General features: G+C 41.0%; 1 protein-coding gene across 1 annotated transcript; it reads left to right on the forward strand.

The window, feature by feature from the left end:
- Positions 1-1017: 1017 nt before the first annotated feature.
- PARP15 (poly(ADP-ribose) polymerase family member 15) lies at positions 1018-22666 on the forward strand. The gene is given in 9 exon segments (XM_043594323.1): positions 1018-1603; positions 1606-1699; positions 4530-4679; positions 8017-8079; positions 11174-11341; positions 14123-14329; positions 18653-18786; positions 20007-20181; positions 20493-22666. Coding segments are annotated over 9 exon segments (1335 nt in total). The 5' UTR covers positions 1018-1549; the 3' UTR covers positions 20783-22666.
- Positions 22667-26009: the final 3343 nt, after the last annotated feature.

A 26009-nucleotide genomic window follows, 5' to 3' on the forward strand; every position in this document is an offset into this window, starting at 1 on the left:
ACTATTGGAACCTTCTTCCTGCATGAGTTAGAATCTTCCTGGAATGTCCTCTTCCCTCTTAGGTTCCCTTTCTGACACCCTAGACCCAGACAAAGCCAAGAATAGCAGAGAAGCCCTAGTCAGAGTTTTTGGAGCTGTAGCTCTCTCTATTTCTCACCAGCTTACGCCCTAACTTACAGAAATGTATTTTGTACATTTCAGATCATGGCAAATATAATCAAGAAATGTTTGACAACTATGGAAGAGTTATCTTTTTCATCAATCACATTTCCCATGATTGGAACAGGAAATTTGAGTTTTCCCAAAGCTACTTTTGCTGAACTAATCCTTTCAGAAGTGTTCAAATTTAGTAGCAGTGCATGGCTGAAAACCTTACAAGAAGTTCACTTTCTGATACATCCAGGTGATAACGAAATCCATCAGGTACGGTTACGTATCTCTTCTGGTCATTCGGGCAAGTGAACCTAAGTGCAGTCAGATGTCTTTGTAGATCTATAAATAATAATGTTTTCACTTCCCTGTCCATAAGTGTTGGTTACTGATAGGGAGTTGTCGTAAGACTTATAACACTGAGAACTCATACAATCCTTCCCAGATAGTTTAGCAAGAGGCAAGATAATTTGTACTTAATAAATTCTTAGGAAAAAGCAGAAAGCTATTGGCATAAAATTGGCCAAGGCATTTTAACACTGACTGAATGAAAGCTAAGTCATGGCTTTATTTATAGGGAAAAGACCAACTGAGAGAAACCTCAAGAATTTAGGGTGTTGTTGGTGTTGTTGCTTTTGGGCTAGAATATAGCCAGTCTATCCAAATCTATGAGGGTCTTAAGCTAGAAACATCAGTAGAGTATTCAGTAGTAGAGAAGCAGTCAAAGCACAGTTAGTAAGTACTTAACCCCTGACACCTGACCTTGTAAGGTGACATTCCTTGAGATGCACTCCTTAGCTGATTGGTCCACTCTGAGTACTGAAATCTGTTTTTCACTCTTGAAAAAGTTATATTGATTTTATATAAATTGTGCTTAGTTATAGCAAAAATGCAAACAATATGAAAGTATAAAGAAGAAAGATACCGCTAGGTTTGCATTTCAATTGTGCCATTTAAAGGTTGAGTGAGGCAACCTCTCTGAGTCTCAGTTTTATCATGTGTAGAGTGAATATGACAATAATGCCTTTTTGAGTTGATGAGGGAATTAAGAGAAGATGTATTTGAAATGTTCTGCATGGTGTCTAGCATATAGCAAGCATCAAAACTGGTTGCAGAAGTAGTTATTATTATCTTTTCGTTACCTGACTTTAAGGGCTATTGCTATAAACTACTAACATGAGTACTTTAAAAAGATATCAAATATAGTGTTCTTTTCTAAGTTCTTAGTTATTCTCAGGTATCTGAGATAGAATTGTGGGCTTTCCTTGAAATAAACTAAATCAGCACTGATATATACTGTGAAAATTCCTAGGTTGAACTGTAATCCTTTAATTAAAAAGTCTCTGGGTAAGTGGAAATCTAGGGAGAACTATTGTTCCTAAATGATGTTTGGTGATCAATGCTCCAAAGAATTGGATTAATATTTTTACAGAATATTGTTGTAGTCGGTAACTATATTTCTATTTCCAGGCATTTTTAGATGAATTCACTAAATGGTCAAGAGGAAATCCTGACAAGGACAGGATTCTCATGGCTGGAGATGGCCAAGGTCTGGCAAAGTTGTTCTGCTGAGGAAATTACTTCCCTCTGCTTCGTAGCTCTTCAGTGGTAGCTTAAGGCCAACAGAAGGAGGCAAAGCTAATTCACATGAGCAACAAATCAGTGATGGAGAGGGTATTAGAGCATGTGTTAGAGCATGTTCTGTTGTCTGAGCACACAAAGAATAAATCACACAGACCCTGTGCTACTGCACCCCAGCAAACTCTAAGCCTAGGGTGGGTGTTGGTCCGGTGAGGCCAAAGAAAAGAGACACCAACTGAGACATAGCTTTACTGGGGAAACTTATGTACAGGGAGTCCGGGAGTGGCTGACGGGATAAAGGCTCTGCTCCTGGGATCTGTATGCAGCAAGTTTTCATATCACAGCAACTTACCCTAGCAACTATCAGTGGCCCTTCCCCTCCTTGTGTGGCCAGCATTTCCAAGGAGATCAAGGCCTGACACTTGGACACTCTTCATTATAAGAGGACATTCAGCGTTGGCCAACGCCCCACAACCAGCCCCTGGCCTTGAACACTGAACAACATGCTCTTCTGCACATTCTGCCTGATGGGAATGTAGAGGGAGGACAGGATCTCTACATTTTCTTTTTTCAACGTTTATTTATTTTTGGGACAGAGAGAGACAGAGCATGAACGGGGGAGGGGCAGAGAGAGAGGGACACACAGAATCGGAAACAGGCTCCAGGCTCTGAGCCATCAGCCCAGAGCCTGACGCGGGGCTCGAACTCACGGACCGCGAGATCGTGACCTGGCTGAAGTCGGACGCTTAACCGACTGCGCCACCCAGGCACCCCTCTACATTTTCAAGATAGTGATTAACAGGGCCATTCAGGGGATGCTTGCACAAACCAGCTATCCAGCATGTACCATAAGGATACGAACCAAATCCCTGGTAATGAGGCCAGGGTTTCTAAGGTATGATAATTAAAGATAATTGAAGATGGAGGAGCAAGACAGAGGCCAGGGGTGGGACCGGCGACCACTCCGTGGCTTCCTTGATCATCCCTGTGTGCTGCTTCACCCGCAGCAAAATCCTCACACCAAGTGGGAGGCCTACCTGGGGCTGCTGCGGGCATAGTACGCTGAGGGGGATGCCCTGGACGTGCTAGCCTGAAGCACTGCTCTTGCCTCCACGTGCTGTTGGCGCACATGTATGTGATAAGAGGCCGTGCCCCTGGAGAAGTGAATGTGCTGGAGCCTGCCTTGCCTAGAGTTCATTCCACTGAGGTGTGGGTAGCTGGGAGCAGGACCTGCCCACAGCCTCCTGGGCCTGTGTCCTCCCACTCTGAAGGACTCATCCAGTAAAGGCCTTTGAAGAACCACGCACACGCATACATAACTAAAATACGTACGACACCCTAAACTTCACTGATTGCTTTCATATATTTTTTTAAAGTTGTCTTATGTTTATTTATTTATTTTGAGAGAGAGAGGAGTGGGGAGAGGGGCAGAGAGAGAGAGAGAGAGAGAGATTGAGAATCCCAAGCAGGTTCTGTGCTGTCAGCACAGAGCCAGATGTGGGGCTTGATCTCACAAACCGTGAGATCATGACCTGAGCTGAAATCAGGAGTCAAAGGCTTAGCCAACTCAGCCACCTGGTGCCCCTTCATATATATTATTTAATCTACACAATGGCTGCCTGGGCAGGTGGTTCTGTTGCCACTGTGTCATATTGAAGGGGAGACCTGAAGAGCTTAAGGGATGAGTATAAATGGCGCAGCTAAGTTGTAAAGCCTCAGAGTGTAGAGTGGACGGTGATGTGCCAACACAGTCAAGGTAATTTCCTCCAAGCAGCCTCGATATGGCTACCCCAGGGAGATGTGAGGCAACAGGAAAAGCTCATATTTGGAGATAGTGAGCTGTTGTTGAACATGAGACAAATGACCTAGCCACTGAGACCATTTCCATTTCTATAAAATGGCAATAAAAGAATCATTGGAGGTACACACTTTCAGTCACGAGATGAATAAATTCTTGAGACCGAATATGTAGCATGGGACTAAGGTTAGTAATAATGTTTCATACTCTTTTAAATCAATTTTTTTAAGTTTATTTATTTTGAGAAACAGAGAGAGCAAGTGAGGGAGGGGCAGACAGGGAGAGAGAGAGAATCCCAAGCAGGCTCTGTGCTGACAGCATGGAGCCTGATGTAGGGCTTGGACTCATGAACGGTGAGATCATGACCTGAGCCAAAACCAAGAGTTGGCCACTTAACAGGACCACCCAGGTGCCCCTAATGTTTCATATTTTTGAAGTTTACTAAGAGAGTAGATCTCAGGTGTTCTCACCTCTCCCACATGCATGTGCACACACTCACCCACACACACAAAGTGTGAGGCAATGGGTATGTTACCAGCTCAGTTGGATAATCATCTCACAATGTATGTGAATGTCAAAACGTCACATTGTACACATTAAATACTTACAATTTTTATTTGTCAATCATACTTCAAAAAAAGCTGAAAAAAAGTCCCCAAGAGGTGTAGGGATGACACGAGGGAGCATTTTGCCCTCTATCCTTCCTCTTGCCTTTCTTATAATGTTACAGCAACTTTTGCAGACTGGCAGATGGACCAATCAGATGTTTCTGCCTCATCCTATTTAACTCAGAAAATGATACTCCTACTGCTACAAAACATTATTTTCTAATTTCCTCAAAACAAACAAACAAACAAACAACCCAGCAGCTTAACAGGCTGGGAGGCATGTTACTGTTCGGGTTTATATAGGAGAAAGAAAGAGGACTGGGAAGAGAATAAAGCCCCATTCTTTTTGTTCTTTCTCCATCCACTCTTTCATTTGCTTGCTTTCTTTTCAGGAATCTTCAAGACTGTCTCCGACCCTGGGTTCATAGCATATGAAATGAAAATTGGTGCAGTTACTTTCCAGATTGCTACTGGAGATATTACCAAAGAAAAGGCAGATGTGATTGTAAACTCAACAACAAGGACATTTAATCTGAAATCAGGTATTTTATTTAAGCAATGTAGTTGACTGTAACTATTAAGATGACTCGCGTCTGGGAGGGAAATTGTGGCTAATGTTGCCTCAGTAGATGGAGCATATAGCAGAACATAGGTAAGCCCTGGAATTAGAAAAACCTGGGTTTGAATCCCTACTATGCCTCTTACCATTGTGTGGCCTTGGAAATATCATTTAACCTCTCTGAGCCTCAGTTTCTCTGCCTGTCAGATGTTGATTTCCCAGAGGAGGATTAGACAGGGTGTAACCATGTAAAGGTGAGGTGTAACTGACATGTCAGATTTAGTCTCTGTTAGCTCTCATCCCCACTTTAGCCCTATCAAAATGCCACACTTCTAATTTAATAAGCTTAAGTTCTATTTTTATTTTCCCTTTTTAAGAAAGTTTTATTTATTTTTTAATTTTTTTTAATGTTTATTTCTGAGACAGAGAGAGACAGAGTGCAAGCAGGGGGTGAGGGTATAGTGAGAGAGGGAGACACAGAATCTGAAACAGGCTTCAGGCTCTGAGCTGTCAGCACAGAGCCCGACGCGGGGCTTGAACTCACGAACTGTGAGATCATGACCTGAGCCAAAGTCAGATGCTTAACCGACTGAGCCACCCAGGTGCCCCTTTTATTTCTCTTTTTATGTAACTCAGTTGGCACTCATATCTCACCTCTTGTAACTCTTCCCTTCTCTATGTCACACTGATCCAGAAATGAAACTCAGCCTTTTCTTGATTTTTCCTGGAATATCTGACCACCTCCATTGATGTAACATCTCTGAGCATGCCCTCTCCACGTCTATTTGTTTATAACTTACATACATATAAGCTTATGTTAATATATTTTTAATACAAAGCATTAAATTTGAGATTAAAAGGGTAAGATAATACATAAATAGAAATAGAAGTTGGGGGGTGCCTGGGTGGCGCAGTCGGTTAAGCGTCCGACTTCAGCCAGGTCACGATCTCGCGGTCCGGGAGTTCGAGCCCCGCGTCAGGCTCTGGGCTGATGGCTCGGAGCCTGGAGCCTGTTTCCGATTCTGTGTCTCCCTCTCTCTCTGCCCCTCCCCCGTTCATGCTCTGTCTCTCTCTGTCCCAAAAATAAATAAACATTGAAAAAAAAATTAAAAAAAAAAAAGAAATAGAAGTTTAAACATTTTCGAAACTGCAAAATATCATGGAACTTACTATGTGGAAGTGAATATGTAGAATATCCATCCAATGTATTGGTCATTCAAAATGTAGACATAAAGAACATTCAGTTATGTGAAACATGGTAAATTGAACATATGCATTTGTTCCTGCTTCTTTGGAAAATTCTATTGAAGCAACAGTAAAGGAGGGGCGCCTGGGTGGCTCAGTAGGTTGAACGTCCGACTCTTGATTTTGGCTCAGGTCATGATCTCACAGTTCGTGGGACTGGACCCCATGTTGGGCTCTATGCTGACAGTGAGGAGCCTGCTTGGGACATTCTCTTTCTCTTTTCTCTCTCTCTCTCTCTCTCTCTCTCAAAATAAATAAATATAAACTTTAAAAAAAGCATCAGTAAAGGAAATAAAAGGGCATAAACCCACAAGGAAAGGGAGAGTCAGAGGGAGACCAATAATGAACAAGAGACAACAATGTACTTTTAGAATATGAGAAGCAGAGTGGTGAAAACTTAGCATCAGCAGGAGAGAATGGTAGACCCTAGAGACACAAGAGTTGGAGGCAGCAGGTACCTGGGAAGGCAGAGGACAAGTAAAGACATGAAAACAGAATTGATGCAATTCTGGGGTGCCTGGGTGGCTCAGTCAGTTGGACGTCTGACTTCAGCTCAGGTCACGATATCACGGTTTGTGGGTTTGAGCCCCGCATCGGGCTCGGTGCTAACAGCTCAGAACCTGGAGCCTGCTTCCGATTCTGTGTCTCCTTCTCTCTCTGTCCCTCCCCCACTTGTACTCTGTCTCTCTCTATCTCTCAAAAATAAATAGATGTAAAAAAAAATTAAAAAAAAAAGAATTGGTGTAATTCTGTATGAGTAGCACTCACATCCTTCATTCTATCCTCCATCCATCTGATGCACCAGTAACTTCCCTTGCTCTTCCTTGGCCAGAGATGGGAGGTTTATTCTCTGGAGAAACAGAACCAGAGAGATTCTGGACTTAGAGCAGGAAGCACAGGTGAGATGAAAGGGGGAGCTGGATAGTATTCAAGTGAGTTTCTGTACTGAACCGTGAGTGCCCAGCCCGTCCTTGTGGGGCTCCCAGAACAGCACACTGGCTTCTGCCCTCCAAGACATGAGATCGGTGGAGCCTTCTGGGGAGAAACCGGCTGCCTTAAAGCCTAGTATTTACTGCCTGCTTACCTTACACTAAAGCCTACTAGTCAGCAAGCGTCGTTTACATGGTCCTCCCAAACTCACTCTTAAACATGAATGGACTGGTAAAGATCATCTGACATTTGAAGAACACCTCCATTATTGCAAAGTCAGAGACCCACACATACTAAGAAAAAAGGAATTTTTAAAAAAGAGACAATTCATAATGCACACACAGAATCAAAGAGACACAGTAGATAGATAGAGGATAGAAGATAGATTGTTAAAATGATAAAATAACTGATAATTATTCAATGCTTTCTGAGTACCAGATTCCACGCTAAGCATTTTGTATGCATTGCCTCTTTTAATGTTCAAATAACCCTGTGAGGGAAGTACTGTGCTAGCCTCTGTATAACAGGTGAGAAAGTGACTAGTCACATATTAGCCAGTAAATGGTGGAGGCAACTCTAACAGTCTGTCAAAATGCATAGTCTGTGTTTTCAGCCATTCAACTTGGCTGTCATTAGTGGTGACCAAAGCGGTGAAGCCACAACCTTGACTGGAAGATTCACTGGCCTGAAGGCAGCTGCCTACCTGTGAAAAACAAAGCTAAACAAAACAAAAAATTAAAACCAAAAAGCTTATGCAAAATGCTCAGTTTTATTTTAGTTTTGAGATCCATGCTTCCCATTAGCATCAGAACTTTCATTTTTATATTTTTCAATTTTATCAGATAGTAAGGGTAGAATGCAAACAATTTCACATAACCGCAGAACTATCCCTGTACAAATGGAGCCTGTAAAGCTGCAGACACAGGAGACTGTCGGCTGTTGGGCAGCGCCATCATGCTGCAGCTCAGATTGTTTATTGATCAGCTACTGAATGAAGGTTGCTATTGAAAAGATGGGTTTTTCTGTGGGGGGTATCCATGAATTACACACTAAGGGGCGAGCTGAATAAAAGTCTAAGGTACAAAAGCTACAGTCTTGTATTGGATTTTAACTAATGCTTTTTACCACTAACATGTCTTATTTAGGGGTGTCAAAAGCAGTTTTGGAAGGTGCCGGACCAGCTGTGGAAAGTGAATGTGCTGTACAAGGTATGGTTACATGTTACTTTTGGCTACAATCTACTGCAAATTAGAGGGCTGAGTACTCTAATAGGACCTACGGGAGGAGTGTTGAGTGCTTTGGAAAAAGGTCGATTCCCTGGGAGAGCAGATACAGGTGGTGTAACTGTGGCCGTGTGGAAGACGTCCTTTCTCCCACCATCTCACCTGTCTCTTCCTGACTATTAAAAAGAACTGGGTCCCAACGGTCCAGGCTCAACCGTTTACTGAGGGCTCCTGGGCATGCCATCTAATCTGTCAGAGCTTTGTTTCTCTCATCTGTAAGATGACTCTACTAAGGAGGGGTATGGTAATGGCTGGCTCACACGTGGTTGTGAGGATCAGGACAATGAGTGTGAAAAGTTACGTAAACTGTAAGTGCTGTATAAATTATCTTTCAGTTTTCCCAACCCTGTTCTACTTCCTATAGCGCCACATCTACTTGCTGTGAAGAAATGTGGAGCCTGGGTGGGTCTGAGGTGTTTTCTGACCCCAACCAATTCTCCAATTCTAACACTATGTACCTGTAGAGTTAGCATTGGATCCCTCAGGGTAAAGGGCTCAGTCCCACAAGACTCCCCCACTTCAGACACCAGTCGCCAGTCCTAGGGGCTACATGTACTTCTCACTCATCCTCTATAAATTCACGCATTCACAAAACCCCCTTCTCAGGTCTGGCGGTACCCTAGAATGACTCATAGAACTCAAGAAAACACTATTTTTTTTTTTTTTTTTACATTTACCAGTTTATTATAAAGGATACAACTCAGGAACAGCCAAATGGAAGAGATGCAAAGGGGAAAGTATATGGGAAGGGACGCAGAGCTTCCCTGCCCTCTCCAGATGCACCACCCTCCCGGTACCCAGATGTGTTTACCAACCCGGAAATTCCCCAATCCTGTTTTTTAGCAGTTTTTATGGAGGTTTCGTATGTGGTCACAATTAATTAAATCATTGTGTTTTTGATGGAGGTCTGCAAAGGTCAGAGGGTGGGACTCTGACCATGGCTTGGTCTTTCTGAAGACCAGCCCCCATTCTGAAGCTATCTAGCCTCACAACCCTCAAGAGTCCTCTCATTTGCTTACAAAAGACTTATTACTCAGGAGATTCCAAAGTGTTCGAGGAACTCTGAGCCAAGAACCATGAACAAAGATCAAATATTTGTTTTTTATTATACCACAGTGGGGAATCTGTAAGAGTGATGCTAAACTATTTATCCTTCAAAGTCAGGACTCATGTCTTGCCAAGGAGACTATCAGCTACAAGCGTGATTTTAAAAAGTCACAAGGTCTCATGTTTGACAAACAGTCCCACAACTGACTTGCTTTTGTGCCTCAAAGTTCTATCTTGATAGCTCTCCTCTGATTAAGACGTTTTCTCTGGAATGAATGTATTCCTGGAGAGGGGTCAGAGGAAGGGAATACTGACCACTAACATGAGGATGTTAGCAGGAATTTGTGGGTTGGAAAAGCTAGCTGTACCTTGGAAGGCAGAAGCAGAGAATGAAGCAGGGTATCGAACAAGCTGGAAACTGAGGCTGCCTGGGATGGGACAGCCATTGGGACACCCGAGGGGCAGCAGCGAGTGCCTGGGCAGGGCAGGGTGGGCCCACTCTCCTCCTCCTGTATTTGCCAGAGGCCCGCCTTCCTCAGGTACTTACTCAGTGCCTTAAAACAAGCTCTGGTGATTTCCATGTGTTCAAGAGCTCTCAGGGTCGAGAGAGAGGGAGGAGTTTTCATCCATTCACACCTCCACACCAATGAATACATTGCTTTTGTCTCCTAGAAAAATTAATCTAGCTAAATGAGCACATAAATTGCTCTTCTGGACAGCAGCTTGGGGGTTAAGAGCTCTGGACACTGACTGCTTAGGTTCAAATCCCTGGCAACCTTTGCTATGGACCTTACTTCTCTGAGCCTCTGTTTAACCTGTGAAATGGAGAAAACAGTACCCACCTGATAGCCTTGTTTTGAGGACTGAGTGGATTAATGCAGGTACAGTGCTTTTGAAAAGCACCCCAAATATCAACAATATAGTTGTTGAGTAAAATAATCCTGCACATCAGTCAGAATGGCTAAAGTTAACAACTCAGGCAACAACAGATGTTGGCAAGAATGCAGAGAAAGGGGAACTCTTTTGCGCTGCTGGTGGGAATACAAACTGGTGCAGCCACTCTGGAAACCAGTATGGAGGTTTCTCAAGAAATTAAAACTAGAACTACCCTACGACCCAGCAATTGCACTACTAGGTATTTATCCAAAGGAGACAGGTGTGCTGTTTTGAAGGGACACATGCACTCCAATATTTATAGCAGTGCTATCAACAATAGCCAAAGTATGGAAAGAGCCCAAATGTCCATCAACGGATGAATGGATAAAGAAGATGTGGTGTGTGTGTGTGTGTGTGTATATATATATATATATATATATATATATATATATAATGGAGTATTACTCAGCAATCAGAAAAAAAAAGAAATATTGCCATTTGCAACAATGTGGATGGAACTGGAGGTTATTATGCTAAGCGAAATTAGTCAGAAAAAGACAAGTTTCATATGACTTCACACATATGAGGAATTTGAGATACTAAACAGATGAACATAAGGGAAGAGAAGCAAAAATAATATAAAACAGGGCTGGGGACAAAACATAAAAGACTCTTAAATACAGAGAACAAACTGAGGGTTGCTGGAGGGGTTGTGGGTGGGAGATGGGCTAAATGGGTAAGGGGCATTAAGGAAGACACTTGTTGGGATGAGCACTGGGCGTTATACACAGGGGATGAATCACTGGAATCTACGGGAAATCATTATTGCACTATATGTTAACTAACTTGGATGTAAATTTAAGACTAAAAATAAATTTAAAAATAATAATAATAAGGGGTGGGGGAAGAATCCTGATTGTAAAGAAAATGAGCCTGTCACAGTCCCCGTGAGGGAAACTAGCTAGATGGAGGGAGGCTGGACTTGGTCAGGAATCGTCACGGCTTTTCTGAGTTCAGCTGTTTTCATTTCTCAGTGGTCATCGTGTTGCTTCCTGTAAGTAATGTGCTATGTGTTTCCTTATTTCTTTTGTTCCAGCTGTACAGCCTCACAGAGATTTTATAATTACACAAGGTGGATACTTAATGTGCAAGATAATAATTCATGTTCTTGGGGAAAATGATGTCAGAAAAACAGTTTCCACTGTTCTGGAAGAGTGTGAGCAGAGGAAGTACACTTCTGTTTCCTTTCCAGCCATCGGAACAGGTTTGCAGCCTCTCATCACTCAGAGATTCTGAATAATCCAGATTCCTTTAGACTTAGGCTCACTGTTTATGAACTCCATGCTGAGTCCAGGCAGTGATAGTGATATTAAACCAGAGTAGGCAAACTTTCAGACCCTGAGGGCCATCTATGGGGCCTATGCCTCTCTCATACATCTTTGTCCTTAATTGTATGTTCCCTAAGTATCTTTCCATGTTTGGTCCTTAACTTCATGGTTTTCTTATTGTTCATTTTTTTTCCTTTGGGGGATTTATTTGTTCTTATTATATCAATTGCCTTTTCTGCACTGACTCTCAGATCAGCGTTTCTCCTTCTCCCAGATCTCCTCTGGGAGATTTCTGTTACCGGAAACTTTATATCAGAATCCAGATTCAACATCATCATCCCTTGCAAACAGCCACTTTTCTTGAGTTGCATCATTTCCTGGTTTCCTCCTGCAGGGGTGCCATGATGCCCCCAGCTGTTCTGTACCCTGCTTCTTTGTGCCCCCAGACTGCACAGTCAGCACATTCTACTAAATCTTCCAGGGGTTGTTCTGTTTCAGCCTTCCTGTTTATTTCCAAAGCCTTAATACCTCCCCCATTGGGTTTACAGCAGCATCTCTCACTGGCTCCTCATTGGCACATTCACTAGATTGCAATGCTCTTTCCCAGGCCCACTGCAAATTCCTAGGGATAAAATCAGTGAATAGGATGCAGTCGCCATCCTTTAAGCAACAAGTTCAGGTCTGTCTTGCTCACAGTTTTGAGGAACACTTTCCTCCCCCATCTCTATCATAGCATACAGTAATTTCTTCTCAGTTGAAGGTGATGCTAATGACCCACCCCATGATTCATTCGTGCTCAATTACACAGGTTATTTATTTATTTAAAAAATTGTCAACATTTATTTTTGAGAGAGAGAGAGAGAGAGAGAGGCAGAGAGCAAGGGAGACACAGAATCCTAGGCAGGCTCCAGGCTCTGAGCTGTCAGCACAGAGCCTGACATGGGGCTTGGACTCATGGACTGTGAGATCATGACCTGAGCTGAAGTCGGAAGCTTAACTGACCCAGCCACCCAGGTGCCCCTACACAGGCTTTTTAAAATGGACTGAGAGGGCCCTAATGAAGCCATCACATGGTTATATGATTTAGTAAAGCTTCAGAAGTAAGGCATTTTAACCACTGTGGGTTAGGATCACCGTTTCTTCCCACTTTGACTCCTCAGACTTTTCCTGGCACTGGGCATTGGAGAGGCTGCAAGCATTTTTGGAATATAGTTAAGGAAAGTTGACTTGAGAATATGATTTTCAACATTTTAAAATTTATACTTTATTGTGATTTCTTTTTTTTTAGTCTAAATATTCACTTATATGCATAATTTTATATTTTTATTTTGTTTTGTTTTGTTTTCCAAGATGTATAAGTTTCAAATCCTACAAAACCTGGACCCACCCCTGACTCCTAGTTTTCCCATCTTGCAGATAAGAACTTAAAGTATTAAAGCACAAGGTCATATAGCTAGTGAGCAGTGTAACTAGGTTCAAATCCAGGAAATCTGGTCTTTACATTGCAACCATTACATTTTTTTTATGTTATGTGGGTTTTGTTACCATTTTGCCCTTTATTACTATATTCTTAGCTGCCACGTCCTTATGTCTCTTAGCTATTACCTTCTATTATCATCCCAATTTTACAGATGAGCAAACTGAAGTTTGGAGGTGTTGTGGGCTGAGTTATGTTCCCCTGGCCAAATTCATATGTTGAAGCCCTAACCTCTGTACCTGACTGTATTTGGAGATAGGGTCTTTCAAGAGGTAATTAAGTTGAAGTGAGGTCATCAGGGTTCTCCCTCATCCAATACGACTCGTGTCCTTGTTAGGAGATTAGAGCACCCATAGGTACAGAGGGAAGACCACGTGAAGACATAGGGAGAAGACCACCATCTACAAGCCTGAGAGAGAAGCCTCAGAAGAAACCAATCTTTCCAGCACCTTGGTATCAGACTTCTAGCCTCCAGAATTGTGAGAAAATACATTTCTGTTGCTTAAGCCACCAGTCATGGCAATTTGTTATGGCATCCATAGCAAACTAATGTAAGAGGGATCAAATGACTTCCACAAGATCACACAGCTAATCAGTGGAGAACCAGGGCATAAACCCAGATCTTCTGCACCCAAATCACCTGTTCCTTTCTCTGTGCTTCCAAAGCCCTTTAGTCAGAGACCACCAGGAGCACGCACTGTAAAGAACCACACAGCATCTCACCAAGGGGTTGTTAAGGAATCATTGAGGGATGTGAGCTTGTGTTGGTTGACTTTCTGGCAGTCTAGGGTAAGTGGGCTTTTGCTCTGGATTGGATACTTGAAGGAAGCAGACATAGTTCTATGACTGGGTATCTTACCTGGAACAGGAGAAAGTGTGGCTGAAGCCATGATTATAAATGAGGCAGCACTTGCTCATATTAGTCAAGATGGAGAGCGTTTGGCCATTTTTGTGATTTGGCTGGTGTTCATGTTTTTATCTGTGGTCAGACATGATTATTCAGTGGTGGTTTTTGACTTGACTCATCACAGCCACAGAGTGGTTACATTTGATGCTGTTCTATGAAGTTGTTTGAGTTCAGCCAGAGAACGCCAACACCTAGCTATGAGCGCCAGATCTGTTCTGGCTGTTAGAGGCTGCGTTCTTTCTTGGCACCAAAAACTGCATCTGCCAAATATTATCACTTGACTAACACCAGCTAAAGCTTCTTTTTGTCATCTAAATTTTTTTTCTTTTTCAGGCAACGCCAGAAAAAACCCAGTCATAGTTGCTGATGACATGATCAGTGCTATTGTAGACTTCGCCTGGAAACATTCCACGCCATCATTAAAAAAAGTTAAAGTTGTCATCTTTCTGTCTGAACTGCTAAATGTATTCTATGACAACATGAAAAAGAGAGAAAATTCTGCATCACCCGTCTTTCAGTCCACATTCTTCGAGACTGCATGTAAGATGTTCTTCTTTAAAAAGATCATGTGGTTCTCTCTCATATCACTTAGCAAATGTTTAGATATTAATGCTCAGTGTTTTATCAGTTTTAGGATTTTACAGACAGCCTCCTATAATATATGGGAAAAGTGCACGAACTATGGAACGCAGCCTCCTGTCAGCTGATTATTCTTCTGCGGGGCAAAATTACTCCTGGGGAAACAGGAATAGCAAAGGAACAGGAAGAGGATAGAAGTGAGAAAGCAGGAAGAGGAGGAGGATGGGCTTTGAAAATCCTAGCTAGTTGTCTCATTATATACTTATTGATTAGTGTTACTCTCAGTGTCCCTTGTAGCTGTGAACAAGTGGACCAGTACTGGTTTATTGATTATCCACCACCAGACAAGTTAGCCTGGGAATAGAAGCAGATGCAAGAAGAGAGTGGTCAGGGTCATTTGGTTGTGCTACTTCATGAGCAGGCAGATTCCCAGCTGCTTCTCTGTAAGGTGTGTGTGTATGCATTATGCTTAAGCATCTGTGTTGACCTGCCCCTCTGTCCCCCATTTTATGGCTTCTGTACTGCCTAGAAAAACAGCTTCCTCTTGAGATCACTGTTTTTGTTTATTTGGAGCACTCACTCATAGAGCACTGTGAGTTTCACTAGTGATGAAATGTACCTGTCATCAGGAGCCTCCCTAAACTGGAAATTGTTGTCTGACACTACCAGTAGGAATTTCAGTTCTCTCTACACCTATTTTTTTTTAATTTTTAAATGTTTATTTATTTTTGAGAGAGAGACAGAGCACTAGTGGGGGAGGGGCAGAGACAGAGAGGGAGACACAGAATCTGAAACAGGCTCCAGGCTCTGAGCTGTCAGCACAGATCCCAATGCGGGGCTCGAACTTGGGAACTGGAAACGGTGAGATCATGACTTGAGCCAAAGTCGGACACTTAACCGACTGAGCCACCCAGGCACCCCTACACCTATTTTCTGACAACTGTTCTTCTCAATGTGCCTCCACATACAGCATATGTAAGAGTTACACACACACACACACACACATACACACGCATGCACTAAACAGAAATGAAAATAATAGTTGGATCTGTTAATACTCTTGTAATAGCAAATAATAGAAAATCCAATTTAAACTGGCTTATGCAAAAAAATGGAATTAATTGGCTCACATGACTATAAAGTTGACTCATACCTGGCTTCAGGTCCAGTTTGATCCAGGTGCTCATATTATATAATCTAGACCCTGACTTTCTTCATCTCTCACTCTCTTGTCAGCTGTGTTGTCTTTAGGCTTAGGTTTCACATGGTGAAAGATGGCTGTTAGCAGCTTCAGGCTCATATCCCTATATGGTCAGGTCCAACAGGAAAGAGTATATCCTGTGGCAATATATACTTATCATCAGGAACATGATGCCTGGGAACAGAGGTGTTCACATATAGCTGAAATTCTGATTGAATCAGCTTAGGTAATGATTGCAGCGAGGGAACTGGAATTACACTAATTAGCAATACAGAGTCTATATGCTCTATACTTGAACTGAATGGGGAAGGGTTGTTCACCAAAGGAAATTCAGGATGCTTTTATCAGAAGAAGGGGAAAAGGCTGCTGGATAGTTAAAAATTATAATACCTACTAGAGTATCTAGGGATTTATAAATTAACATGCCCCCCACTTTGGTCTTTGTAGAGGAAAATTTGTATTTAAATACAAGAGCAATAAGTCATTATCAGTAAAGTAAAAAATTAAGAGAAACTGGTTCATCCATTCCCTGCTTACACCGAGAATTTAAATTGACTTATGAAATTTACAAAATAGACATGAAAGTTAAAGAGACAAGCAAATAAAAGCTAACTAAAATGATTAGACCAGTGACCCTATGGCACTTGGAGCAAAAACAAACAACAAAACTGCCTCACGTAATCTTCGCTGTTAGATGAAAGTAATAATGCAGATAAAATGTCAGATAAAAGGAAGTTTGTTGGCAGACACACAAACTTGAATTTTAGTAAGAATTTATCATGTGGACTTCTTTAAAAAAGAATTTACAGAGGACAACTTTGAGTTGCATTTGAGCCGATGGTCCACAATTGCTTTTCCAATGCACATTAAAGCTTTGATTGATTCAGAGAGCTTTTACTGAGCACCAGCTGAATATCAGACACTAGAGACATGGACTTGAGAGTCGTGTAAGTAGGTGGGAGTTGAAGCCATTGAGTGTGGACTGGATTATTCATGGAGGCTGTGAAGGTGGAGAGAGTAAAGGCTGAAAGCAGAGCCAGGATTCTTGGTGTATAATTCCACCTCCACCTGTGGAGAGGAAACTGAGGCAGGGTGCACAAGGAGAGGTGCAGGGGGGCATTTATCCCAAACATCAGGAATGGGAAAGTAGAGTGACATTTATCTTTTAAAAGAGATTTATAGGAAAAGCACTTGGGAAAGTGACTGGTGCATGGTAAACACTTAAAGAAAAAGAGGGGCGCCTGGGTGGCGCAGTCGGTTAAGCGTCCGACTTCAGCCAGGTCACGATCTCGCGGTCCGTGAGTTCGAGCCCCGCGTCGGGCTCTGGGCTGATGGCTCAGAGCCTGGAGCCTGTTTCCGATTCTGTGTCTCCCTCTCTCTCTGCCCCTCCCCCGTTCATGCTCTGTCTCTCTCTGTCCCAAAAATAAATAAACGTTGAAAAAAAAAATTTAAAAAAAAAGAAAAAGAGCCATCGTGTTATTTCCCATGAAGCACTGGGCTGCAAGTCAATAGAACACAATTCTGTTCCTTCTTTGGATGGAGGCCTTCCATGTAACAATGGATGTGTGAATATTCAGGCTTCCTGGGACTAGGTTTTCTCATCTCTAAATTGTCCAACCACAGTCATCTTTTGTCCACAGAGTAAGGTAGCACGGTTTGGTGTGGTTTAAGTGTGTGACTTAAGCTGTAGCTCTCCATAAGCTTTACTCCCTCTTTAATATACCTCTGGGATGTAGGAAAGATCAAGATTAATTGTTTTTTTGAGAATAATAACCATGTTAATAAAGGACTTGGCATTCCCTAAAAGTGCTTTCACACCCTTCATTATGTTTTAAATTTGAAACAATCCCGTGAGGTGATAGAGCAGATTGTATCAGTTCCATTTTGCAAAAGAGATCATGAAAATTCACTCAGAAGTGGTATTACTTGTTCCATGTCTTATGGCTGGTCACAGGTTGAGGCTGATCAGGTCTTCTGATTCCAAGCACTGGTATTTTCTGCTCTGCAAACTCATGACATGAAAGAAGAGACAGCCCAAAGAAAAACTTTATTTACTTCCCAGGCTTGCTTGCTGTATTCAGAGAAAAGAATGTAGCAGGTCCAAGAGGACTCTAAGACCTAGGACTAGACATGATGAGGCCAAAAGATCTGGAGGGAGTGGACAGTGGGAGAAAGGAAAGAATTTAATTTGCAGAAACAACACACTCTGTTGCTTGAGTATTTAAAGCAGAATTTGAAAAGAGCTTCTAGATTAGGGTTTGATGTTTCCTTTTGTCATCAGAACTTCATTCCCTGGATGGACTCGCTAAACAGGAAGAGAGTTCCTGGATTATTATATCTTTCACTAACAATGAGCAAATTCTGGCTTTGTTTGTAAGGAGAAATCCTTTGGCCTTTATCTGTGGTATTGTGCCATTTTCTGGCATTTTATTCTCTACTACAGTCTGTCCATATTTCTAGTCGTCAAGCCATCTCAGCAACTTGGTGTGTAGCCTCAATGTGTTAGAAGGTTCCGGAAGCCATTGGAAAGCAAAGGAAAATTTTGAGCATCATCATCTTATATGAAAGCTTTCACTTAGAATTTCCACTGTTTTCTTTATATAGTGCTTTCTCTATTTCGTGTAGAAGATAGGGTACAAAACAATGTGTTTTAAATAACTTCGGCAAGGTACATGTTTCAAAAGAAAAATAATAAAGGACCACGCTAAATAAACTGATAAATATGAAGACATCAATAAATCGGGTTTCATGTTTATAATCAGTTTCTTATGGAATTAATTGCACAGCGCTGTCTAGGAAAATTATAATTTCAAGCTATAGTGAACCTAAGTTTACCTAAATATTTTAGCTAGGTATTAATATATGTCATGTTAGCGTCAGAACCATTCATTTCATCTGTGTTTGACAAATTGAGGATGATAAAAGAAGCAACGATGAAATGTGTAGCTTTTTGTTTTGTTTTGTTTTGTTTTTTCTCAAAGACCAGGATTAGATGAATGAGAAAAAAGAGCATAGGAAGTGCCCTGATTTTCAATGGTCCCTGGAAATGGATATTGTGTTTTCACCAAATGTTAACTTTCCAGATAATATTCCTGAACACTGGACTGACATGAATCAGCAGCTGTCCTGTGTGATCGAACTACAACCCGGACAGTCAGAATACGACATCGTAAAGGACAAGTTCTCTGAGACTTGTCTTTCCTACAAAATAGAGAAGGTAATATTGTGCCTAAAAAATTACTTCCTTCAAATATTGAAGAACTAACATCAAAGATATCTTTTTAAAATAACACTCTTCCTTCCTTTATGCCTTACTAGATTTATTTTAATTTGACTCACTCAAGCTCCTAGACTTCAAATCTCATGGTTCCTTCCTTAGCAGTAATGAAGAAGATTCCCAAAAGCGACATATATATGTTTGGATCCTTTCACTTAACAATTTACAAACTCACTCAAACTGATTGAACAAGAAGAAATGTATTTGAAATTAATGGAAAGTCCAGAAGTAGGATGGTCTTTGGAACAGTTGAATCCAGTGACTCAGTGATGTCTTGGATCCAGTTTCTCTGGCTTTGTCACCTTCATCCGAAGGCTGGACTCCCTTCATAATTGTGGGATGGCTGCTGGTGGCAATCAGGGGGTCTCTATGTCCTCCATTCACATACCATGGATCCTTTTCTTATGCTTTCATACTCCATGTGTATTCTCCTAACCCATCCCTTATCACTCTGGGAGGTAGTGATTTTTTTTTCTTGTGTTTCTCCCCCACTAGACTGAGGGCAGAGATCCAACACAGTGCTTGATCCATAGTAGATGTTCAATAGATGATTACTGAATGTATGTTAATAAGTTCATTTTCTAGAAGGAAATAGAACTGTAGGGAATGATATTTTTAAAAAATTTTCAAGAAAGACAAAATTTCAAGGAGGGGATGATTTATGGTTTGAAATGTTATTGAAGGTCTAGAAAGAAATAGTCATTAGATTAGGCAGTTATGAGGTCATTTGTGACCATAATCAGAGCAATACAAGAAAACTGTTACTGGAAGAAGCCAATGGAATGGGTTTAGAGATCAGAGGGCGTTAAGGAAATCATTACTTGACAAATTTTTGAGTAGGAATTTGAATGTTAGTAAATCTCCAGGAATTCCAGGCAAACATTTTTATGTAAGTTATAAGTTCTGTTATATAAAGTAGATAATAATCAGCACTATTACAAAGTATAGGTACTCTTAACCTAGCCTTTTTCTAAAGGTGGAAAGCTACCTATTCTCTGAATTTGCTATTTATTTGCATTTTATTTTTCTTTTCCTTCTCATTTCCTTCCTCCAGTCCTCCTGCTTCTCCTCCAAATTGCTTTTTAAAAAATCCACAACAAACACAATATCCTGAGCTCTAAAGTCATTTTCAAAATGTTTTGCTTTTTTGTCATTTGCAGATAGAGAGGATACAGAATATATGGCTCTGGAAGAGCTACCAGATAAAGAAAAAGCATATGGACATCAAGAATGGCCATACAGATAATGAGAGAGTCCTATATCATGGGACAGCTGCAGACTCAGTGCCATATGTCAATCAGCATGGCTTCAATCGCAGTTATGCTGGGAAGAATGGTAAGGAAGTGAGTAATCTGGCCAACCAGAGTGAGGTGAATGATAGTTCTAGCGTTGACTATTCACACCCAAGCAGTGTAGAACCATATATGGCAGCCATATTGTCATTGTCAGGATAAGGCTCATTGTGTGTCACCAGAAAGGAGGATGGCAACCTTCTGAGGATAGATGGAGTAAATTTTAGAAATGATGAAAAGTGGTTTTGGTGGGCAAGAACTACATTAAAAAGTTTTTGTGTCAGGTTTGGGCTTTGTTCTACATACTGTGATAATTTTATGTTCTTAGAAAGGCTTTTGTGTTTCTCTTTACAGCTGCAGCCTATGGAAAGGGAACTTATTTTGCTATTGATGCCAGTTATTCTGCTAATGATAAGTACTCCAGACCAGACAGCAATGGGAGAAAGCATATTTATGTTGTGCGAGTACTTACAGGAGTCTACACACTTGGATATGCAGGATTAGTTACCCCTCCATCAAAGAACCCTCACAATCCCACAGATCTGTTTGACTCTGTCACAGACAATGTACAACATCCAAGCCTATTTGTGGTGTTCTCTGATAATCAGGCTTACCCAGAATATCTCATAACTTTTAGGTGTTGAAAAATAGGGGTTTTTTTTTTAATCTCAAAGAGATGATTTAGTCGTCTATTCATAAAAACAATTTATAGGGGTTTTGTCTTTGCCTTTGGCCTGTTTTTATAGATAAAAATCTGTCAGGTGCTAAAATGCTGAAAACAGCCTTTTAAAAATGCTCTATTGAAATTTGTATCATACCTCTCTTCAGAGCACATTGATGGGTGGAAGCTAAGAAATGTAGATGACACAATTATAGCTACAGCTATTTACAGACAGCAAGTCTGTAGGAAAACAAAGAGCACATTACTTTTTTCTAGCAGAGAAGACTTAAGATGAATCACTTTAAAACCAAGCTGTTGTCCTTACAGAACATGTTAAGACATCAAACTGTGTTGAGCTCAACTGTACTATTAAATGAATAGGCTGCTGTTGTGCATCTGTAATAACTGTGAATTTTGCCTCCTTAAGAGGCAAGAATGCTTATTAGCTAATAGCTTATTAGCAATAGCTCAGCTTTTAATGACAGAATCAAAGAGTATTACCTCAAATCTATTGTGGAACAAATCAGGCAAAAATGTGTTGTACCATTATCTAATGCTACATAACAAATTACTACAAAATTTAGTGGCTTTTTGGGTAAGGAATTCAGGCATGGCTTAGCTGGGTCATTCTAACTTAGGGTCTCTTGACTCAGGAAGTTGAGTCAAGATGTTGGCAGGGGATGCAGTCATCTGAAGGCTTGACTGGGGCTGGAAGATCTGCTTCTATGGTGAATCACTCAAATAGCTAGACAGCTTTTGCTGGTTGTTGGCAGGAGTCCTCTCCTCTCTAGACTGCTTGCAGCTGGCTTACTCTACAGTCAGCAATTCAGGAGAGAGAAAAGAATAAGCCATGATATCTTTTATGATCTAGCCTCTGAAGTCATACTCCATCTTTTCTACAGTAACCTATTGGTTACATAGATCAGCTCATTCAGTGTAAGAGGGAATTACCCAAGGGTATGGACACCAGGAGGCAGGGATCATTGGGGACCATCTTAGAGGCTGTATAAATGAGTGAATGACTAATACTTTGATAAAATGTTAGCAGTGAAAAGGACTCTAGAGGCCATCTAGGCCCACTGTCCTCTCATCTTTCTCTCTCACCTTCTCCTACTCCCAGGGCCAAAAGTCCTTTAGCCTCTGCTTGACCGCTTCTAACACTCCACATCTTAAGGATATTCCATTTGAGACAGTTCTAATTATTGGAAAACTCTTGTTTACATTGAATTGATATCTGTTCTTCCGAATCTATTGCCTGCTAATCACTGTTCCACCTTCTGGAGGACGCAGTACATATCTCATTCTTTTTACAGATGGTGGCCCTTCAGATTCATCTCTTCCTTCTATTGGAGTTAGGCAAATTCTTGAAATGTTTAGCAGCTTATTTATCCTGAAGCATCATTTTTTAAGAGTTGAAGACTTTTAAGATGGGTTTATATCATAAATAAGCACATGCACATTAAAAAGAGTGACGTATAAAGAAAACAGCACTCTTCACCATACTCTATCACCCATAACTGCAACATTCAGAGGAAACCACTGCCAACGTTCTTATGCATTCCCTTCTAGTTTCTTCTACATCCACCTTCAACAAAGTCAAAATCACACTTTATTCAATTACTTAATTATACAATATTGCATCTACTTTTTTTCATTTAACATTGTATTACTCTCATGTTATTAATTTTTACTATAAACATAATCTTAATTGCCAAATTATTCCACTATATATTTTCCTTCTATGTATATATAATTATAAAGTCTTAAAATGTCATAGTCTTTCCTTATAGTTTAATAATCCAGTTCTTCTTTCATAATATATCTGTATTATTTCCCCCATGTCATTAAATATCTTACATATAATTTTGATGATTGTATAGTATTTCATTGTATGTTTCTACATAAATGTCATGTCAAAGTAGGGTGCCCTATATTTCTAGAGAAACATATGGTTGGATTATGAGGTGCAAAGGACCATAATCTACCTTCAATGAGACACCACCTCCTGAACTTCTTGAGGGAAATAAAGACCTAGAGAACAAAGCAAGGTTAAATAACGCTCTGCTACTACGTGGGCCTTGGCTCCCAGCTCCAGTGTAGAATCCTAGTAAGCCAGGTTGAAACATGGAAGGACTCTTTTTACTTAGGTTAGGTAGTAGTACTGCAACTACATTGCAGTTGACTTGCAGTGTAAACTGCTGTCTTCTGTTTCCTCCAATATTCAAGGACTCCCCACTTGATTTTGCTATACTCCCGCTTCACTAGAAGACATAGAAGTCTTGAATATAATACACCCATGCTATTAAAGTTGTGATCGTTTCTTGAGAAACAAAATATAGGCCAATCAATTATTACATAGTTATTATATTTTTGAAACAGAGAGAGAAACCAAGTGTCAGCAGGGGAGGGGCGGAGAGAGAGAGGAACAGAATCCAAAGCAGGCTCCAGGCTCCAAGCTGTCAGCACAGAACCCGCAGTGGGGCTCGAGCTCATGAACTGCGAGATCATAACCTGAGCCAAAGTCAGACGCTTAACCAACTGAGCCACCCAGGCTCAGACACCCCAATAATTATATAGGTATTATAAACTCTACCTTCCACCAGTCTGAAGCCAAATCATGTTTTTCAACCTTTTATGTCTCTCTCCTTCCCAGTTGGCTTAACATTCTCTAAACATATGACTAGAATAGTCTCTACTTCTCTCTTAATAACGCACTGTTTCCAGTTAACCAAAATTGGAAGGCTTTAACTTTGCTAACTACTGATGAACTAGGTTTCTTTTCTATGGATTTCCAGAGTTCAGGCTGATGGTACCTGATTGATCTGAGACCAGAAAACCTAAACTACAATTGTGACTGGTAGTCAGATGACTTTACTCTCCCATATATCTTCTCTCCTTTTCTCTGTTTACTTCTTTTAGCATCTTTCTCCTTCTCATTCCTTTCTTTTCCCTCTAATCCTTCCCCTTACTTGTGGGAGGATGAGGACACACATTCTGCTTGAATGAATCAGAGGAAACATTTTATTTATTTTTTTCTTCATCTAGAGTAGAGAAACAGATTCCATGTAGTATATATGCTGACAGGTTAGTTGAACCCAGGATTTGTGAATTCATTTTCAGCTGGTAGGCTAATTATCACAATGCTGGTAAGATTATTTACAGCTAATATGAACCAATTCAGTTTCTGCTAAACTGTTTATTAGAACAAATACTGTTTCTTATAGTGAACATGCTTTATGAGCTTAACTGATTAAATTATCACATTTACAAGCTGTGTAGGAAAAACTGTTGCTCTCTATTTCTCCTTTACTTACACTTCCACACTCAGAACACTTCCGACAACAGATGTGTGGGGTCTTTCCCAATGTAAATAATTCTCTACAACATTATATGGGGGTCCCACAATTTAACTCAATTCTGACACTACCTACATGGAAATAGCATCAGATCCCACAAGGGCTCAGCCCCATGAGACTATCTCACCTCCCCATCACTTCAGATGCCAATCTCAAAGCCCAGGTTGTTCCCTGTACTTCTGACTGATTGTGCTTCTACTGATTTATACTCAGTGTCCCCATATCCCCCTCCTTGAGTTCGATAACCCAGGCGCTCTGAAAGCTCCAACCTCCTAATCATGGCTTGACCTTTTTAGTTGACTGATTCCAAATCCAGGAAACCAGCAAAAGTCACTTCATTAGAACAAAAGTTACTGCCACACCCAAGAAATTCCAAGGTATTTAGCAACTCTGTGTCAAGAAATAGGGTCAAAGACTAAATTTTAGAAGAGAAGATGAGGTCTTAGGTACTATAGCAAAAACAGAGGAGTCTGTGGCCAAATGCATACCAAATACTAAATCCTGAGAGGACAACTCTCCCAAAGCTCCCTTCCCTGTTTGACTCCCAAAATAGCAGAAGCCAGACTTTTACTTTTCAGGCAAGACATTGGACATTTTTACTTTGCACCTGTCCACGTCAAGAGGAAATTTTACCCTAAAGATACTGACAGCAGGGGCTCCTGGGTAGCTTTGTTGGTTGAGCATCCAACTTCGGGTCTGGTCATGATCTTGTGGTTTGTGAGTTTGAACCCCGCATCAGGCGCTGTGCTGATGGCTCAGACCCTGGAGCCTGCTTCAGATTCTGTGTCTCCCTCTGTCTCTCTACCCCTCCCCTGCTCATGCTGTTTCTCTCTCCTTCAAAAATAAACATTAAAAAAAATTTAAAAGAAAGAAAGAAAGAAACAAGAGGGGGAACCCGAGTGGCTCAATCAGTTAAGTGTCCAGCTTTGGCTCAGGTCATGATCTCACAGTTTGTGAGTTCAGATCCTCTCTCCCTTCTCTCTTTGCCCCTCCCCCACTTGCTTGCTTGAGCGGGCTCTCTCCCTCTCAAAAATAAACTTAAAAAAAAAAAAAAAGAAACAAGAGATCTTGAAATTAAAAAGTGTAATAACATGTGAAAAATATGGGAGATAGAGTTGAGGAAATTTCAGAAAGTAAAAGCACACAAAGATGGAAAAAAGGAAACAAGGATACAATTAGGAGACAGCTCCAAAGGGCCCAACATTGGATTAATAGTAATTCCAGAACTAGAGATCAGAAAGCACAGAAGAAATCATCAATGAAAGAAATTATTCCCCAAATCCCCAAACTAAGGCACATGAGTTTCCAGATTGAAAGCCTGTAGTTAGTGCTCAGTACAACAGCAAAAAAAAAAAAAAAAAAAAATAGACTAATCCCAAGGTATACCATGGGAAATTTTCAGGAACACTAAGGACAAACTGCCAGAGGGAAGAAAATAAAACATACAAAGGATCAAGAATCAGAATGGTTTCAGATTTCTCAACACCAACACTGGAAGCTTAAAGACAGTGAAGTGAATGATTTCAAAATTCCAGTAGAAAGAGATTTCTAACAGTCAGTATTGGCAAAAGAGCCTTCTGGTCATCGTAGTCTACAATGCAGGAGAAAATACAAGTCTGCGCAAATAAGAGAAATTCTTCCAAATTTTCACACATGTTTGGATATGCATAGAATATCTCTGGGAGGATACACAAGAAGCAATAACTGTCAAAATCACAAGTGCATTATCCTTGACCCAGTGATCCGACTGCTAGGAATTTGTCATACAGATAAAAATGAGGAGTGATAGGGCGCCTGGGTGGCTCAGTCGGTTAAGTCTCAGCTCAGGTCATGATCTCACAGTTCATGAGATCG

This window comes from Prionailurus bengalensis, chromosome C2 (assembly GCF_016509475.1).
Source record: "Prionailurus bengalensis isolate Pbe53 chromosome C2, Fcat_Pben_1.1_paternal_pri, whole genome shotgun sequence".
In the NCBI taxonomy this organism is placed as follows: domain Eukaryota; kingdom Metazoa; phylum Chordata; class Mammalia; order Carnivora; family Felidae; genus Prionailurus; species Prionailurus bengalensis.